Source organism: Phanerochaete carnosa (assembly GCF_000300595.1).
Source record: "Phanerochaete carnosa HHB-10118-sp unplaced genomic scaffold PHACAscaffold_7, whole genome shotgun sequence".
Classification (NCBI taxonomy): domain Eukaryota; kingdom Fungi; phylum Basidiomycota; class Agaricomycetes; order Polyporales; family Phanerochaetaceae; genus Phanerochaete; species Phanerochaete carnosa.
In genome coordinates, this window is record NW_006767634.1 from 507,119 (window position 1) to 524,374 (window position 17,256).

A 17,256-nucleotide genomic window follows, 5' to 3' on the forward strand; every position below is an offset into this window, starting at 1 on the left:
TCGCTTAGTCGACTAGGCTGCAAGACATCCATCTCCACCTCTATTCAGTAACCTCAATATAGCTTGTGGCATGGAAAAGTGTTCAAGACGAGGAAGAAAACGAGCTGAAGTAGGGATAATTCGAAAAGAAAAGAAAACCCCAGATATTTGGGTTCACGTAATGGGCGCTATTATTGTTTCCACGCTAACTGGCGCGTTCTTCTCGCTGAGGTCACTGGGATTTATCTCTCGCAATGGTTCGCTTTGGTCATCTATAACCTATCAAAACATCTGTTAAAATATTGTTAACCCCCAGAGCTCGAGACGATCAGGCATTTTTGAGAGCAGCACTCTCGTCCGTCACTTGCTTACTGCAAGACTGGCATCTACTAACAGTCTGTTAGCGGTCCTGTTATCATGTGCAAGCTCTCCAGCTGAAGGCCACGTACTGATTCGAGTTTTGTCGCTTGCCGTTCGCCATCGCTAAGAACTTCTGGGCCCGAGATTTCTCGTTGCTTGGCACGTTCACATCGACTGCGGGCGGGACCCGCCGTAAGTATAAGGCATGCCATCGTCGGTTAGGGCTGACATCGCTTTCTCGACGCCCCCAGTGCCAATAGACCGTGTATAGAGCCGCTACTAGTATACGCTTTCTGTCAAGTACTATACTGCCGCTCCTCCGCGTATCCCTTGCGGTGGATTTCGAGTCGTAAGTGCTAATGCTTCTATGAGCCCTATGTAAGCATTTGGCGCCTCCTCGAGCAGGTCATCTTTGACCGCTATCATTGCCTTTCGTCGCCCGGGGAGATATCGTAGGTAACCTCACAAGAGTCAAGGCAGCTACATACGTCTTACAGGCATACCTGCAGGGCAAGTCGCTCTGATCATCCTGCGGTCATTCTGTCTCGAGCCTGAGATGCTGAGGCCGAACAACAATCCTGGGCATCTCCCATGTATGTTGACCTAAGAGTCTGAGACAGGCTTTCTGACCCATCTCTCCCAGACTCGCCAGCCATGGGTCTCCAGACCGAGATCGAATCTCAGCTCGTCGCTAACGCCTTGCCAATCTACGGTTTGTGCCACGGTATCTCCGGGGTTCGGAGTCTCCAGCAACTCAACCGGATCCAAGGCGCTGTGCGGGACTCTGTCCTTACCACGGCTACTGGCTTAGCAGTCAGCAATGGCCGACGCACATCGGACCCAGCATCGCGCAATGGATGTCGAAGATCTAGTTTCTGGCTTGTTTTTCTTTGTATCCCGCGCTTTTTATGCCTGTAAATGCCATGCGGTCAACTAGAATAAGTACTATACCTGATGTTAGGTTTGCAGGTAAGGTAATCATAAAGGATACTAATGACGTCTCCAACACTGCTTGCTAACGCTCACAAGTTTCAGAGCTCTGACATATTGCGAGAGCTCTGACATATTGCAAGAGCTCTGACATATTGCAAGAGCGCTGCGGGGTAGCAGCCCAAACCCGGTCATAACTGCGTCACGACATGGTGTGAGCAATGCAGAGGCTCGTTTAGCAGCCACACCGAGTCAGGCTGATGGAGGACTGTGCCGCAGGAGGCTAGCTATACGTTCGATTGGTTATTCTCGCAACTCTGGCAGTATAATAGTACCTGGTTTCTGCTTCAGCATGCTACAAAACACAACAACACCCTCACAAAACCGTAATCACTCTCCGCCATGTCTCAGCCAAAACTCTTTACACCCTTCAAGGTCGGAAACGCGGCACTGCAGCACTGCGTCGTGATGGCTCCACTGACGCGTGTCCGCGCGACCAAGACACACGTCCCGACGCCGCTCATGGCCGAGTACTACGCGCAGCGCGCGAGCACGACCGGCACGCTCCTCGTCACCGAGGCGACCTTCATCGCTGCGCAGGCCGGCGGGCTCCGCCACGTCCCCGGCATCTGGAGCGACGAGCAGGTCGCCGGCTGGAAGCGCGTACGTCTTTTCGCTCTCTCTTGCAGTTAGCCCGCGGCCCGTCGCTCACGCACACTAGGCTACAGACGCTGTCCATGCGCAGGGGTCGTACGCACACGTGCAGTTGTGGGCCCTCGGCCGCGCGGCCATCTCAGACATTCTCCAGGAGGAGGGCGGATATCCCTACATCTCTGCGTCCGACGTGCAGCTGTCGGGCAGGCGCGTCTCACCGTGCCCTTTGACGAAGGAAGGTGGGATCGCGAGGCCTCGGCTCGCGTTTACAACGGGCTGACAACCCCTCCCAGAAATCAAGGAGTACATCGCGCTCTACAGCGTAGCGGCGCGGAATGCCGTTCGCGCCGATATGTGTGCGCTGAAGCCTTTAGTTACTATTTGCAGACGACTAACCCGCTGCGCTGCGAGAAAAAAAAGTTTAACTGACAAATACATGTAAATGGAGTGTCGATAGAGAGTGCAAACCTGAAATGCTATATTTTATGCGACTCCGAAATCACCCCAGGCAACCCTCCGGCCTAAAATCAGTAAAGAAAAGCCTACCTCGTCAATAGCAAATTTTAGGTCGCTAGTAGTAGTGGAACGTCGCCGGACAATATTTTACGGCCCGGCGCGCGCTTCTCACCTGGCAGGCGCCGTATTTGAGTCTCCATGGATGCCGGACACTCCGACCAATGCTCTCCCATCCCACTTGCATCATCTTTTAGCATAAATCTTGTTGTAACTTGTTTTGAAAATCTGGGCCGAGCATGTAAGCTGATATTTGAGCATCAAGGACTTTTCAGCTCACGTTCATGCATGCCTGCCCTCCATCTCCCTTGGCTGTGCGGGCTGTGCATCGGCATGCCGTTCTAGCAGTCGATCGTGCTTCCCGCTGCCAGAGATGGCCGGTCGACCCCTACCTCTACGTCAGGTTTTGGTTAGGTTCAAACTGGTCCATACCGTCGCGATTTCCGCCGCTTGCGTCGAATGACATGCACTTCCATTGGTTCTGCGACACGGGCATCGTCGTTATTGATATATTTACCCAGGGTAACAAGGCATAATTTGCAACGAATCCTCCTGCGCGCAGCGCGTGCGCTCGTGACGCCGCGACTGATTGCTCATGCTCTGCGCCGCGTCAATCTTGTAATGCACTGGCCTCGCGCCTAACGAGCTGCTGACAGTATAACCTCTGGGATACCTGCGTACGGGCATGTCCAGCAGCTGCTCTGCAAAGCATGATCATGCGATACGTAACTTTTTCGAATGCACATTAGGATGTATATCGTCCGGGCCACCCTGCCACAGCCTTTCCGGGTAAGTTGTCTCAAGTCTTCCGAGCTGCTGAGGCTGAATCTGGAGTTAGGCGGCGATCAGGATCCTGGACGCTAGACGATCTATCAAATTACGCCAACCTGAGACATCTATGCGCTCCGGCCATGTGCTGTCGCAACGCTAACGAACTGTTCCGACTTCCGCAGGCTCATGATGGGACTGTGACATTGACTTTAATACGCAGACTGAGACGGCATCCCCCCCTCCTTGTCATCAGCACAGTTATGAAGATCCTATCGATGCATTATTGGTTTGATGCCATCTGCAAGGCAAAACACGGCCCTACCGAAGCACAGGAAGGCCAACTGCCCTCGCTTCTCGAACGGCTCCTTAACGAAGGGATGCGGGTCGGATAGCACTGGTTGCTGATTGAGTTAGACGCGTATTTTACGACGATCTACATAAATACGACGGGGGCGCCACCATCTCCGCGTTCAGCAGATACGTTCGACCTGGCCCCGACGATGTCGTCTCCGCCTTTGCTTCAACCGGTCCCCTTGCACCTCGATAGCACACTTGGTGCGTTGGTCATAGGTATGCAAGTGCCATCTCTTTCCGGATCTCGTCGTGTATACTGATTCGTCAGATAGCCGAGATTCTAGTGGCAGTGTGAGCGTTACTTATGCTATTACTGCGAGTCGGTCAAACGTTCTGATAAGCGCGCGTCGTCAGGTTGTATGGCATTGCCAGTGTGCAGGTCTATGTGTACCTATCTCATAGCCCGCGCGATAGCTCCTTTATGAAGGGAACCGTGCGTAATTTCGTGTTGCTTGCGACGGTTCGTACTCATCAATAACTTAAGATATTCTTTCTGTGGTATATTGCCTGAAACTTTCGGCTGACTGACCACAGCACTCATGCGCGCTCACAGGATCCTCGACAGCCTCCATCTCACATTTACTACACATGGCGTATATCATTATGCCGTGACAAGCTTCATGAATCCTCTCGCCTTAACGCAGTGTCCATGGTGCGCACTCCGTAGCTATACTGCGACCTTTTCTGATTCGTGTCTCTGTCGTTCAGGAGTTTCGCAGCTGACATGTTTGCGGGCGTATGTGTCATGTGCGCAAAATTCAGTTGACTATGCTGACCATTATACTCGAACCAGGACCCAATTGAAGTCATTGTAACCCTGTACGTTTTCTAAGAGAAGTGCTTCGATACCCTTTAAGTGCTATCTGATCACGGGCACGTAGCATCTTTGCACATAAAATTTACAAGCGTGCGTAGACAAACAGCTGCTCACATTCCTAGCAACTCATGAGAATGGTCAGTCAGTGGAAGTATATGGCCGCTTATATTCATAGTAAGTTATTTGATGGTCTCACTATGCCAGCATCACTCTGAGGATATTACAGGTACCACCGCAGCTCCTCAGCTGGGGTAAGTCTTGTTCAGTCTCGTCGCTGATGCTCTAAACTCACTTGTCATTCTGGCAGTCGCATCCATTGGTATGTAGCTTGATTGACGCCTACTGTGACTCTGACTTGAACCAGCCGATCAGCCGTTGCCGTACTTGAGTAAGCGTTCCGCCTAGCCTCCCTTTCTTGCTCCCGCTCATTAGCCACAGGCTCAAATTCCCGAGCTATCACGAGTTAGAACAACGATTTGCTGTGCGTTCATTGCGTTCTCGGCAATGATACTTAGGTCTGATTCGCATATGACGCGAAGTGGATTTGGTATACTGTATTCAGTCTTCAGGCCTTCTCCGATTGTGCCATCGCGGCTATACTCTGCACGATACTTATCAGGCGTCGCACGGGTTTTAAACGGTACGTCCAGTACCGTGACTTCAGTGATTAACACCAGATTTATCACTACACAGAACCGATTCACTTATTCGCACACTCGTCCTTTACAGCATCAACACGTGCGCGCTGACCAGGTAGGTTTCAACTCGCCGCCTCGCTTCAAAGCCTATAGTAATCCCCAAGCAGTTCTGTCTCTGTTGCTTCCGTCGTCACCGTAAGCACTCAAATCCTGTGCACGCCCTCGTCCAGCTAATCAGGCCCACAGTACGCTGCAATGCCCCACAACTTCATATTCATCGGCTTAGGCGTCATATTGCCAATGCGTCCGTTTAACGTTTTCCGCTAGTCCCCTGGTACTGATGTCTCGGCGCAGTAATGTCAAACTCTCTACTTGCACTACTGAATTCGCGCGACATGTTGCGCGACATGCACGCCGGCCAGGTCGCTTCCGTACACTTCTCAAGGCTCGCCAACATCCTCAGCAGCTCCGACGCACCTGACGGCAGACGAGCGGCTCACGTGCGGGCCGAAGGTGTCAAGGAGCAGGTACGTCGCCGCTGCTAGGGATTGTGCTGCTCATTCATCGTGATTTCTATGTAGGACATCATCGATATTGGAGCTCGTGTCCCCGAAACCTCGTTTGACTCGGAGTCACAGGTCTCGAGAGGGCCCGCGATCTAAGCACTGCGCAAAACGAGTCCTCATTGATATTCTACAATATTCATGCCACAACTTGCAAGTTAGGTTTTTATTATATGCACGTAATATATTGGCTCGGTCGCATTGAACGGCAGAACATATTCTCCATGATCTTGACTCGACCTACCTGCGCCGAGCCAACCGGTCTCTTACCGCTGTTCGCGTAGACACTCTGCAGGCTCGCGATACCCTAGATCGGCTGCGAATCCTGAGCGACGACAACTTATAAGCGCTCCAGCGAGGCGACGCTCCCGCTAGCCGCAAGCCGCAGACTGTTCACTACCGATGCAGTGTTAGTCATTGTGTGGCTTGAGGTGTACATCCGGCACTTTGCGCAGGACACAGAACGCATCGGGCCGCCGCTTACCGACAGGATGCGGGGACGAGCGGTGATGGCATGTAACAGGGTGAGTTGCGGTGAAGTTTGCTGAAGGTGTGGTGTTCGTCCTGTCCTCGTAGACGGCGGCTAGCATGATGCAATCCAAGGAAGTCGGGCGTCCTTGGTCGATGACGTTCTCGCTGCACTTCTGGGGCCTTTATACAGAGCGTATGCGAGGTCTCTGAACGCAAGCATACCTCTGCGGAAGCTCGAGGGGCGCGGCCATCAATGGGTTTTGCTAGGGGAAATGACATACCTCAGCTATTTGTCTGTCAACCAGATTGGTCTACAACGTTTATCAAAAAGAATATGTTCACACGCGCCTCGTCGTTAATGTATTTAGTCAAAGTTGTATTTATTAGGTAGTGTATAATCATCAGTAGGTAACAGCAGAACGTCTGTCAGGCCTGGATCATCCTCAGTCTGAGCTAGATGAGTACCTGGGCACGACGTTCGCAAGGCGTACCAGATTCGCAAAGATCCAACCAAAAATGATCAGTCGAATGTGCATAATGGTGGCCAATCTCCGCAGAGGTGCACCCGGGACTTCATTGAATTAGCGACTATTGGTCTTGTGGAATGAATGAATTCAGTTGATACCGCAGAAGACGACCAAGAATCATCATTAGATGACAGGAGGAGTGGTGAGTGATGGGAAGGGACATACCATCTGGCTCCTGCTCCAGATGTTCATATTTTTCCGGTGGAGCGTACGGTCGACTCGGCGCCATCTTTGACTTCTTCTGGCGCGACCTCTGGGTGGCGGGCAGAGCAGGCAACTGGTTATCTTTTCCGGAAGTCTGCTCTGGACACTCGTCCTCGGAATCGCGTACCGTACGTCGTCACATCTTGTTTCCGGGCATCTTGGAGGGAGAGTGAGACCTAAAGCTCTCGAGACGCGTCCGAAACCGCTCTACCGAGGCAGTTGGCACTGGAGAGTTGCAACGCTACTCATTCTCTCTTGAAGCCAATCGTTCGGGGGTCTTGGTTAAAACAGAACTGTCCAGCATCGCACTGTTTTCTCCGTAAGTTTCTCGGGCAGCTGGCAGTTTCCCCCGAGGCGAACTACCGCAAGGCCTTCCGCCATCGCTCGTGGTCGGCAAAACTGCTGCACCACTTAGTCGACGGGGCTGCAAGACACCCATCTCCACTTCCCTTCAGCGACTTCAATATACATTGTGGCATGGAGAAGTGTTCGAGATGGGGAGAAAACGAGCTGATGTGGGGGTGAACCAAAAAGAAAAGTAAATCCCGGATATTTGATTCACGTGACGGCGCTATTTTCTGTTCCCACGCTAGCTGACTCTCGACTTCGTTCAACGAGAATTTGTCTGCCGCAATGGTGCTTTGGTAATCTACTCACCAAAACGGCTGTCAAAATCGTTGTCAACTCCTCAGAACTTGAGGGTTTTTCACTCTTCGAACATTCAAAGCCCGTGTTCATGCACCATAACTCTTGGCTGGTGATCCATCTCAAGTTACATCAATCTGAGACGTGCGCCCTGGACTAGGCCTTTTGGACTTTCGTCAGCTGTGCAAGCGGTGCTCGGTAATGCTCACTGGATCATATGCTGTCGCAGCGTTAGCGAGCTGTTCCGACATCCACCTCGTGGTGAAGCACATTGACCTTGATACACAGACTGGGACAGCGTCCATTCCTAGTTCTTCCTATCATCAGCAACTATGAAGATCTTGCCTATGTGTAATTGGTTTGATGCCATCTGCAAGGCGAAGCACAGCCAAACCGACGTGTAGGAAGGCCAACAGCTCTCGCTTCTCGATTTTTACTCCTTGGCAAGGGCTGCGGGTTGGATAGCACTTGGTTGATGATTGAGTTAGACGCGTAATCCACGACGATATACATAAGTGCGATAGGGGCGTCACGGTCTGCGCTACGTCTGCCCCGACCCCGCCAATGCCGTCTCCGCCTTTGCTTCAGTCGGTCCCCTTGCATCTCGACAGCACACTTGGTGCGTTGATCATAGGTATGCAAGTGCTATCCCTTGCTGAATATCATCGTGTACTGACTCTTTGGATAGCCGAGATTCTGGTAGCAGTGTAAGCGTTACATACACCCTTACTGCGAGTCAGCCAAATGGTGTTCTGATAGATGCGCTTCGTCAGGCTATACGGCATCGCCAGTGTGCAGGTTTATGTGTACCTCCATCATAGCCCGCGCGACAGCTCTTTCATGAAAGGAACTGTGCGTCGCTTTTCATTATTTGCAGTTCATACTTATCAGTGATTCTAGATATTCTTTCTGTGGTAAGTCTTGTGAAATACTGGGCTGATCGACCGCAACACTCACGCATGTCTGCAGGATCCTTGGCAGCCTCCATCTCGTGTTTACCACACATGGCGTATATCATTATGCCGTGACAAGCTTCATGAATCCTCTCGCCTTGACGCAGTGTCCAAGTGTCCATGGTGCGCACTCCGTCTGAGATATTCCGCGACATTTTGCTGATTGTGTCTGTCGTTCAGGAGCTTCGCAGCTGACATGTTTTCTGGTGTAAGTGCTACGTGCGCCAGTGTTCATGATCACACTAACCTTGACACTCTCGAACCAGGACCCAATCGAAGTCACTGTAACCCTGTATGTCTTCTAAGAGGAGTCGTTCTCTTCAAGTGCAATCTGATTTTAGGCGTGCAGCATCTTCGCGTACAAAATCTACAGACGTGCGTAGACGATCGACTACCGACATTTCTAGCAACTCATAAGAACGGGCAGTCGGCGGAAGTATATGGCCACTTGTGCTTATAGTAAGCTAGAGAGAGAGTTCTCACTATGTCAGCATCATTCTGAGGGTATTGCAGATACCGCCGCAACTTCTCAGCTGGGGTAAGTCTTTTTCAGGCTCGTTATTGGTGCTCGAAGCTCACCTGCTATTCTGGCAGTCGCATCCATTGGTACGTAACTTGATTCACGTCTACTGCAACTATAACCTTAACCTGCCGATTAGCCGTTGCTGTACTTGAGTAAGCCCTCCGTTTAGCTTCCCGTCCTTACTCCCGCTCATGAACCACAGACTCAAGTTCCCGAGCTATCACGAGCTGGAGCAACGATTTGCTGTGCGTGAACTGTGTTTTTGACTGCTTCTTAGGTCTGATTCGCATGTGATGCGAAGTGGGTTTGGTATACTGTGTTCGGTCTTCAGGCCTTCTCCGACTGTGCCATCGCGGCTACACTCTGCACGATACTTATCAGGCGTCGCACGGGTTTCAAGCGGTACGTGCGATTACATCACTTCAGTCACTAACACCAAAACCATTCTGCAGGACCGATTCAATTATTCGCACGCTTATTCTTTATAGCATCAGCACTTGTGCGCTGACCAGGTGGGCTGCAACCCACCATCTATATATATATATCAATAATAATCTTCGTACAGTTCTGTGTCCATTGCTTCCGTCATCTCCGTAAGCACCCGAACTCTATGTGTGCATCATTCCGCTAATCCGAGCCGAAGTACACCGCAATGCCTCATAATTTCATCTTCATCGGCTTAGGCGTGTTACTGCCAATGTGTTCGTTTTGTATTTTCAGCTCGCCTTCCGATACTGATGTCTCGGTACAGTGATGTCCAACTCCCTACTCGCATTGCTCAACTCGCGTGACACGTTGCGCGACATGCACGCTGGCCAGGTTGCGTCCGTACACTTCTCAAGACTCGCTGGCGCTCTCAACGACTCCACCTCGCTTGACGGCAGACGAGCGGCTCACGTGCGAGCCGAGGGCGTTAAGGAGCAGGTCCGTCGCTATTATTAGAGTCTGTGCTGCTTATTTACTGCGTTTTCTGTGTAGGAAATCATCATCATTGGGGCTCGTATCCCCGAAGCCTCGTTTGGCTTGGAGTCACAGGTCTCGAGAGGGCATGTGACCTGAACCCTGCGCAAGAATGAACATTTATCGACCTTCTACAGCTTTTGGTTTGTTACTCGCATGTCAGCGCCTTCATAATATGCACGCGATCTATCGGTCCGGTTGCATTTAGCAGCGGGAAGTGTGCTCTGTGATACTGGTTCGACCTCCTGGCGCCGAGTCAACCGGTCTCTTAACGGCGTGCGCGCACTCCGCAGACTCGGGGTGCCCTGGCTCGGCTATGGGTCCTGGGGCGATGGCCCGTGCCAGCGCGAAGTCATCAATGACCACTTACAGGCCGTTCCAAAGAGGCGACGCTCCATCCAATTGCGAGCCGAGAATGCGTCAAGCCGCCACATACCGACGGAGTGCGTTGACGAGTCATGAGGCCTGTAGCAGAATGGATCGCGATGGAGTTTGCCGACGGCGCGGCGCTCGTTCCGTCTTCGTAGACGGCGGCCAGCGCTGTGCAGTCTGAGGAAGTCAGGTGTACTTGGCTGATAACTCTCTAGATGCACCTCCGGGACCTTGATGCAGAGTGTCTGTGGAGGCCTTTGAACTTCGCGAGCATGCCTCTGCGGAAGCTCGAGGGGGCCACCAATGGGAGTTTACCAGGGGAATATACGTCGCAGTGCAGGGTGTAGTAACTCAACGTGTTAACTCAGAATCATGGTACGCAGATAACAAATTTCGTCCTGGAAGTTAGGAAAAGCGAGGTCTACTTCAGATCCTCGACGATAGTATTGCTTATGTAAGAGCAATCCACGTGATCTTCACGTAACGCTCGCGCTACGCTCCTGCCTCCGGGAGGTTACATCACCTCTTATTTCGTGGCAGATTGGTAGTTCGTAGATCACTTCCCCTTGATTCATTTCTGAGTCATTAGTTTTGATTCCACCGGGAAGTACTTATATCGTCAAAAGCGGCATTTTATGTACTTGATGCACGGCAGTGCGAACTTGAGTCCCATCCCACGGGCGCGGTTTGCTTTGGTCATGACCAAAGCAAACCGAACGTGAAAACTCTTGGCTGGCGAAGTTAAACAGTGATTCAGGGATTCTGGACGCCAGACCATCTCAAACTGAGATGTGTGCCCTGGACCAGGCTAAGGCCTTTTGCACCTTCGTCAGCTGTATACGCTGTACCAAGTGGTGCTCGGTATGGCTCACTGGGGCGCGTGCTGTCGCAGCGCTGCGACGAGGGAGGGTCGGTCTGCAGTGTGGGCGTAGCCTTGTGACAGACACATTTATGATGCGTCTGCTCCTTCGGAAGCATCTTCAGCAGTCTGGGCGTGCGATGGAAGCGGAACGCGGACGAAGATACCCAGAAAAAGTTGGCCGGAGCTGCGAACAGGGCTTGTTATTATTGAATAGATACATATTTTCTGTTTCTACTCGTGCGGTCCAACCTTGGTAGTCGACCCGTTAGAGAGCGGCAGTAAGCGATGTTCCAGCGCGGTATGCTGTCCAGCGAGGTAAGCCGTCATCAGAGCCGATCGCGAGACCTTCCCAAGAGCCGTCTTCGAGAACGATTTCCGGGGAAGAGGAAGGACGACATGGGGTGCTTGCGAGCACATCACGATGCAGCACTTGCGAATCGCGCGGTTTGCTTCGCGAATAGCGGCGACATCGATCTCGCTCAGCTCGTCCTCAACATGAATACGGTGCTGGTAGAACACCGCGTACGTGTCGGTATCGCTGTCGGCCAAGCGCACGGGGCAGGCAAACACGAAGGAGCGCATGACGCCGTCGATGCCGCTGTCCTCGACGAAGTGCTCAACGTCAACGCGCGGGTGCTTGACACCACTGATGTTGATCTGGTCCTTGTCCCGACCGACGAGATGCAGATCTCCGCTACTGTCCACCATCGCGCTGTCTCCGGTGATAAACCAGCCGTCAGCAGTGAACGATCCCGTGGTTGCGTCGACGTTGTTGTAGTTCCTTGAGCGCTTTTATCGGAGTTCGAAAATCAGTCTGTACGACCGGGGGCCGACCCCCCTTTCAGATCGGATATCTGTAACCGCGTCCGCTGTTCTGACACAACGGCTCCTTTGACATGCCGGACGTGCCAAGCACGTTTGGATCTGAAATCTATTCTGTAAACCGTTACAGATCCTTACGGGAAGGCATCCATTGATCTGATATTTAGATGGTAGCAAAATGTGTCGGCCTTGTCGAGTCGCGGATCCTGATGAGATGGCTTGCACTGGCACAATATACTCTGCATCGTCTGCGAATGCAAGAGAAGCTACACGCTTGAGGTCTGTCTGGCCTATTGGCTATCTGGGAGCAACTCCACTACTAACAGCAGAGCCTTGCCTTTCATATGGTAGGCGAACTGTTCTGGCCCCCAGAATCAATTTCGAATTTGCGTACTTGAAACTCTGAAAGTACTCTACGGTGGAATAATGAAATTGTGAACCTTCGGTTCTCTCACGCTGTCTCATTTATTGCTATAATCCTCCCACGCCGTGCACTTTTCTCCTATCACTACCTGGTCCGCTCTACTCTATCTTCACAGTAAATCAACAATGCATGGACCCGGCAAAGGCGGACTTGGACAATATCGGCTCTCAAGTTGCCACGTTTGTGCAGGTACGCATCTCTGCAGGATCAAGAACTGTGGATGGCTGAGCCACACGGGACGATTGAGTTAGATGCGTAGTATATGAAAGCATACATATATACGACAGAGGCATCGATGCCTTTGCCCCACCAGTTGTCAAGTATTTGGACTCCGCCAGCATGTCTGATCCCGCCTCACAAGCACCTTCCTCGCCCTCACTTCAGCCAGTCTCCTTGCATTTTGATAATACACTTGGTGCATTAATCATTGGTGCGTAATTGTCGTTTTTCGTCGAATGTTGCTGTGTACTGACTCATCAAATAGCTGAGATCTTGATAGCAGTGTGAGTGTTGCCAAAAGGCTGCCAATCCACCGGGCTTTCTGACATTATTTCCCACATTACAGGCTATACGGCATCGCCAGCATGCAAGTATATGTATATCTTCATCGTAGCTCGGGTGACACTGTCCTCATGAAGCGGACTGTGAGTACCTACAAATTTCCTTGACATATGGCTCATACTCACTGTAACCGTTGCAGATACTCCTCATATGGCGCGTATAGGGAACGTTTGGTTCAACGGCAGTGCTGACACGTATGACCAGGATTCTCGACAGCCTCTACCTCGCGTTCACTTCGCATACTATCTATTACTATGCTGTAACAAACTTCATGAATCCTCTCGCTTTAACAGCATGTCCATGGTACGTATTGTATTCGCTGTGGAATTGCCAACACTACTGAATCATTCCATTGTGACTCAGGACATTTGCAGCGAACATGTTTGTTGGTGTATGTGCCGGTGTTACCTGTTTAATCCACTATGTAGACACTTATGTCTTGAGCTAGGACCTAGTCGAGGTCATCGTGACTTTGTAAGTCATCTTGCGGAGGTTTCCAGTCTTCTGTCAGTCTAATGACGAGAATTCAGGGTATATGCATACAAAATTTACAAACGTGCGTACGCACTTGACTATCTGGGTGGCTGGCAATTCATCGAAATTACCAGTCGGCAGAAGTATACGGCCTCTCGTATTCATTGTAAGCCATATGCTGTCCAGGCACTATCAATGCGGTTCTAAGGGGATTCAAGGTACCGCCTCAGCTTGCTAGCTTCCGTGAGTCTCTTCAGTCAAATTTTTAATGCATGAGACTCACGCGCAGTCTCCTTGCAGTTGGAGCCTGTGGTGCGTTTCATATTCATTCAGAAGTATCTTGGTCGCATTTTTGATCTGCAAATCAGCCATTGGCGCACTTTCGTAAGTTTTTCCAATGCCCCTCGATCTCACTGCTTACACTGATTGGGGCTAGTCTCAAATTTCCCCAGAACTTTAATCTACGACTTGCTGTGCGCAAATTGCTTAGCTTGTCTATCCATCTCAATTCTAAGGCCCATGAAGTGGATTTGGTACAGCTTGTTTAGCCTCCAGGCTCTCACCGACTGCGCAATCGCAACAACACTTTGTGTAATGCTCATCAGGCGCCGTACGGGCTTCAAAAAGTCAGCTTAATCCGTTCTATCAATGACTGCTGACAATTTGGCTATTTTGCACCGTATAGAACCGACTCGCTTATCCGCACGTTGATTATCTACAGTATCAATACTTGTGCACTGTCTAGGTGTGGTTTTAATCATCTCGAACCGTTTCTACCATGCCAACCTCCATATAGTTCAGTCTCCTTTGCTACTGTTATAACGGTAAATACCCTTCCTTTACGCACCCGTGGCACAGCGGCCGAATATTGATCGGACTTGAAGCAAACCGTCATGCCCGACAACTTTATAACCATGGCTTTTGCCTTGGTACTACCAAAGTGTCCGTTTTGCATTCCCTCATTTGCCTCCTGGTGCTGACGCGCTGATACAGTGATGTCGAACTCTTTACTTGCATTACTTAATTCACGTGACACACTTCGTGAAATGCACGCTGGCCAGGTTGTATCTGTACATCTCTCAAAAATCACAGGTGGCATAGATCATCCTGGCCCTTCGGACAGTACTCGACAAGTACATGCGCATGGCAAAGATGCTGAGAACCAGGTCCGTCATTGCTATTGGACATGTTTGTACTCAAACTGACCACGTTTTAACGTAGGAAATTATTGAACTCTCGCCAGCTGCTCGCATTTCCGATGACTCACTCGATTCGGAGTTCCAAGTCCCAAGAGACACTGCAATCTGAATACTGCAGGATGATAAGGCCAAACCATATGTTCAGATCCATTGTTAGTTGCTGTGTTGAGAGCATTCGCAAAATATGGATGTAGAATATAGGCTGGCCGCAATTGATGACAGGATATATTATAATCCACGGTATCGGACCGGCCCCCTTGTGCCGCCTCAACCAACTCACGTAGCCTCATGGCGAGTGCAAGTTATTTTACGTTTCGGGAAGCCGGCTAAATCTCTTATATATTGCAAGACCATTTGGAGGCCAAAGAGCGCGTAGTGAGCAATGAAGCCAGCAATGGGCTCGCAGCGGTGGGGGCTCGTTCGGTAGTGCCGGGTTCAAGTTGCCTTCGCACTTAAGAACTGCTGTCGCTGCCGTCGAGTTCTAAACGATACGCAGACCACCCGAGCATGTCACTTACCAGGTTTCAAAATTGTAGAGACTCTCGCTGCCCTCCACAAGGAAACAGGATACTCTGTCTCCGGAAAACCCAGGGCTATGCGGCTCTTCAAGTTAGTCGGGAGTACGCGAGAAGGCGCCCGCGCGGTCGCTGGTCGGCTTCAGGCAGGTCAAACACATTGAAGCCCAGACCGCATCTTGTGTGGGTAAACCTCCTGCTCGAGAATTTCGGACTCGCGCTCCGCGTCTCACACGTGGTTCTGCGTAAAGCCATATATAGTGAGGTATCTGCGTGAGGCGGCGCGTGCCCGTGCAGCCGCTTGATGAGCTCGATTTTACCTTATCTTTTGAGAGCCTCACCAACGCTCTCGCGTGGCATACGACATGGAGTCAGGCGCACATGGTAAGCGACCGCGCGAATGCAAGCTCGCGACGACGTGGACAGATTTGGTCATGGCAGCTGAGGTCAACACTCAACCGCTTCACGCCTCGCCGGTGTTGTTGTAACCGCTGCGCCCGAACCCTATGCGATGCATGCGCTGTCCGGACGTGTTGCCTTGATAGCAGTAAGGCTTTAATTGTGTTAGCGTTGTATTTGCTGCATACATACCGAGCCTATTGCACAGCGAGAACCGTACATTTAGTTCAGAGAGAACAGAACCTACTGGGCCTCAGAAGCCCGTGGTCTATCGCGTCCAGGTGTGTATGCCCCACACTGCTTAGGACAAGTGGTACGCCACGCCGCTCTGCGCCGAAGAGTTGTGGAAGCGGGTGGCAAGAACGTGTGGCACGATGACGAGGTTGACGCTGTCCGGTTCCATGGAATCCAGCACCGTGTTTAAGCGGTGGTCCGGTAGGACCGAGCATTCTTTGCGGCCTTAAATTCTTCACCGCATAGGAAGATCTCCAAATCGATCACATGCAACCTCTACTATCAGTGCATCCTTTCAGAGCATGAAAGATGCTACCACCGGTGCAGGTACAGCAGTCGAAGACCGCGATGTGCAGGCAGCTAGGTGTGCCCTGTGCGAAGGCGAAAATATGCTGCACATCCACGAAAGCGAAGCTCGGTTGAGCGTAGGTTGCCTCCAATGACTGCGACGGGCCTGAGGTTCAGCGTTAGGAATAGCCGTCATCTCGCGGTCTCTGCGCGCGTAGGCGAGTGCCAGCCCGAACACCTCAGACGTTGCCGATCATGCCGGACGCCACCAGGCTTACACCACCACCCTGATACGGCAAGTGTTGTTCGACGAAAGGCGACGGTAGAATCTGCTTCCTTCACGTCTACGCCCAGGCGGCAGAACAACCAAAGTCCTACACTCTGTTTCGCTCCTACAAGATCGACAGCATGATGCCTCGCCCCGAACGTCTCAAGCGTATCTCAATGCAGCATCTTGCACCATTATCGCGTCTCCGCAATGTGGGCCAGCACGGCAGCAGCCCGGATGCTGCTCATATTGAGCCTTCGTACAGAACACAGGGCGATCAGCTAGACGGCATGATATTTGCCTTGTAAGCATAGCGAGGGATGGGCGTAAGAGGATGACATACGGTCTCTAGTCTGATGAGCGTGTCCGCCGGACGGGACACCGCATGTTGCGCAACCAGATGCACGAGGTTCGTTTGGCATTCTTCGGTTGGAGAGGCGCTCGTTCGAGCGACACAGAGGTAGTCCTGGAGTAGATCAGAGTATAAGCAGGAGACAGCCGGAGTCGTCGAAGGAAGCGGGACTTACGGCGGGGCTGTAGTCTCGTCAAATGCCGGCACCAACAGCGATAGACATTACCGGTACGGATAATGTCATGAAGAGCACGTGAACCTGCGAAAATAAGCTTGCGACTAGAACACCCACACTTGTCAGTGTCATAACATCGATACCTAAAGATGAGTGTGCATATACCCACATATGGCGGCTTGGAAGTCCGTTGCGCGTTCGACGAACGAGGGCGCGATGCAGACAGCGCACGCAAGACCTGCTTGCCTGCGTACTTTTACCCTGCAGTGGCCCTGCATAGCTGGCCAGCTCCTCCAGGCTATGCGTCTGGCCGTCCTCGAGCGTGATTTAGGTCTGCGCGTGAAAGCGTTGTGAGGCCAGAGTGCAGTCGTGCTTCGTGTTTGGGTATGGGGCTTAGAAGGCGCGAGCTGGAGATAAGGTAGTACCATACCGGTAGCCATGCATTGAGA

General features: G+C 51.6%; 8 protein-coding genes across 8 annotated transcripts; 6 read left to right on the top strand and 2 right to left on the bottom strand.

Annotated features, from left to right (window-relative positions):
- Positions 1-1,662: 1,662 nt before the first annotated feature.
- Positions 1,663-2,365, top strand: PHACADRAFT_98603 (uncharacterized protein; the record flags this gene model as incomplete). The annotated part of the gene is made up of 3 exons (XM_007397716.1): positions 1,663-1,932; positions 1,991-2,162; positions 2,217-2,365. Coding segments are annotated over 3 exons (591 nt in total), but the record flags the coding sequence as incomplete, so codon positions are not given.
- A 249-nt stretch (positions 2,366-2,614) lies between these two features.
- PHACADRAFT_210798 (uncharacterized protein) lies at positions 2,615-5,791 on the top strand. The gene is made up of 20 exons (XM_007397717.1): positions 2,615-3,225; positions 3,275-3,777; positions 3,834-3,852; positions 3,916-3,994; positions 4,046-4,059; positions 4,115-4,213; positions 4,270-4,297; positions 4,355-4,380; positions 4,443-4,468; positions 4,521-4,552; positions 4,605-4,629; positions 4,686-4,697; positions 4,751-4,766; positions 4,817-4,859; positions 4,918-5,018; positions 5,072-5,131; positions 5,184-5,211; positions 5,263-5,320; positions 5,371-5,543; positions 5,598-5,791. The coding sequence occupies exons 2-20, from the start codon at positions 3,708-3,710 to the stop codon at positions 5,676-5,678; spliced, it is 990 nt and encodes a 329-aa protein (XP_007397779.1). The 5' UTR covers positions 2,615-3,225; positions 3,275-3,707; the 3' UTR covers positions 5,679-5,791.
- Positions 5,792-6,425: 634 nt separating this feature from the next.
- On the bottom strand, positions 6,426-7,261 carry PHACADRAFT_259232 (uncharacterized protein; the record flags this gene model as incomplete). Its single annotated transcript, XM_007397718.1, has 4 exons — positions 6,909-7,261; positions 6,743-6,854; positions 6,542-6,646; positions 6,426-6,482 (listed from the first exon to the last, which is right to left on the bottom strand). A coding segment is annotated over exon 1 (194 nt), but the record flags the coding sequence as incomplete, so codon positions are not given.
- A 720-nt stretch (positions 7,262-7,981) lies between these two features.
- Positions 7,982-10,366, top strand: PHACADRAFT_210799 (uncharacterized protein). The gene is made up of 19 exons (XM_007397719.1): positions 7,982-8,060; positions 8,115-8,133; positions 8,200-8,278; positions 8,327-8,340; positions 8,396-8,502; positions 8,571-8,587; positions 8,646-8,671; positions 8,729-8,754; positions 8,807-8,838; positions 8,893-8,917; positions 8,974-8,985; positions 9,039-9,054; positions 9,105-9,147; positions 9,204-9,304; positions 9,355-9,414; positions 9,468-9,495; positions 9,546-9,603; positions 9,654-9,826; positions 9,881-10,366. The coding sequence occupies exons 1-19, from the start codon at positions 7,991-7,993 to the stop codon at positions 9,959-9,961; spliced, it is 987 nt and encodes a 328-aa protein (XP_007397781.1). The 5' UTR covers positions 7,982-7,990; the 3' UTR covers positions 9,962-10,366.
- A 961-nt stretch (positions 10,367-11,327) lies between these two features.
- On the bottom strand, positions 11,328-11,804 carry PHACADRAFT_197511 (uncharacterized protein; the record flags this gene model as incomplete). The annotated part of the gene is made up of 1 exon (XM_007397720.1): positions 11,328-11,804. One exon carries the CDS (start codon positions 11,802-11,804, stop codon positions 11,328-11,330), a length of 477 nt encoding a protein of 158 aa, XP_007397782.1.
- Positions 11,805-12,681: 877 nt separating this feature from the next.
- On the top strand, positions 12,682-13,837 carry PHACADRAFT_197512 (uncharacterized protein; the record flags this gene model as incomplete). The annotated part of the gene is made up of 11 exons (XM_007397721.1): positions 12,682-12,772; positions 12,827-12,845; positions 12,908-12,986; positions 13,067-13,206; positions 13,267-13,294; positions 13,352-13,377; positions 13,434-13,459; positions 13,519-13,543; positions 13,596-13,620; positions 13,678-13,761; positions 13,814-13,837. 11 exons carry the CDS (start codon positions 12,682-12,684, stop codon positions 13,835-13,837), a joined length of 567 nt encoding a protein of 188 aa, XP_007397783.1.
- Positions 13,838-14,257: 420 nt separating this feature from the next.
- PHACADRAFT_210800 (uncharacterized protein) lies at positions 14,258-14,808 on the top strand. The gene is made up of 3 exons (XM_007397722.1): positions 14,258-14,319; positions 14,371-14,543; positions 14,599-14,808. The coding sequence occupies exons 1-3, from the start codon at positions 14,271-14,273 to the stop codon at positions 14,683-14,685; spliced, it is 309 nt and encodes a 102-aa protein (XP_007397784.1). The 5' UTR covers positions 14,258-14,270; the 3' UTR covers positions 14,686-14,808.
- A 1,186-nt stretch (positions 14,809-15,994) lies between these two features.
- On the top strand, positions 15,995-17,256 carry PHACADRAFT_259234 (uncharacterized protein). Its single transcript, XM_007397723.1, has one exon. The coding sequence runs from the start codon at positions 16,424-16,426 to the stop codon at positions 16,586-16,588; it is 165 nt and encodes a 54-aa protein (XP_007397785.1). The 5' UTR covers positions 15,995-16,423; the 3' UTR covers positions 16,589-17,256.

Coding starts and splice junctions, on each gene's coding strand:
- PHACADRAFT_259234 (XM_007397723.1), top strand. CDS start 16,424: ATGCCTCGCCCCGAACGTCTCAAGCGTATCTCAATGCAGCATCTTGCA.
- PHACADRAFT_210798 (XM_007397717.1), top strand. CDS start 3,708: ATGTCGTCTCCGCCTTTGCTTCAACCGGTCCCCTTGCACCTCGATAGC. Junction 5,132..5,183: donor AACACGTGCGCGCTGACCAG/GTAGGTTTCAAC, acceptor ATCCCCAAGCAG/TTCTGTCTCTGTTGCTTCCG. Junction 5,544..5,597: donor CCGAAGGTGTCAAGGAGCAG/GTACGTCGCCGC, acceptor ATTTCTATGTAG/GACATCATCGATATTGGAGC.
- PHACADRAFT_210800 (XM_007397722.1), top strand. CDS start 14,271: ATGCCCGACAACTTTATAACCATGGCTTTTGCCTTGGTACTACCAAAG. Junction 14,320..14,370: donor TGCCTTGGTACTACCAAAGT/GTCCGTTTTGCA, acceptor GCGCTGATACAG/TGATGTCGAACTCTTTACTT. Junction 14,544..14,598: donor GCAAAGATGCTGAGAACCAG/GTCCGTCATTGC, acceptor GTTTTAACGTAG/GAAATTATTGAACTCTCGCC.
- PHACADRAFT_210799 (XM_007397719.1), top strand. CDS start 7,991: ATGCCGTCTCCGCCTTTGCTTCAGTCGGTCCCCTTGCATCTCGACAGC. Junction 9,415..9,467: donor AGCACTTGTGCGCTGACCAG/GTGGGCTGCAAC, acceptor ATCTTCGTACAG/TTCTGTGTCCATTGCTTCCG. Junction 9,604..9,653: donor AGGCGTGTTACTGCCAATGT/GTTCGTTTTGTA, acceptor GTCTCGGTACAG/TGATGTCCAACTCCCTACTC.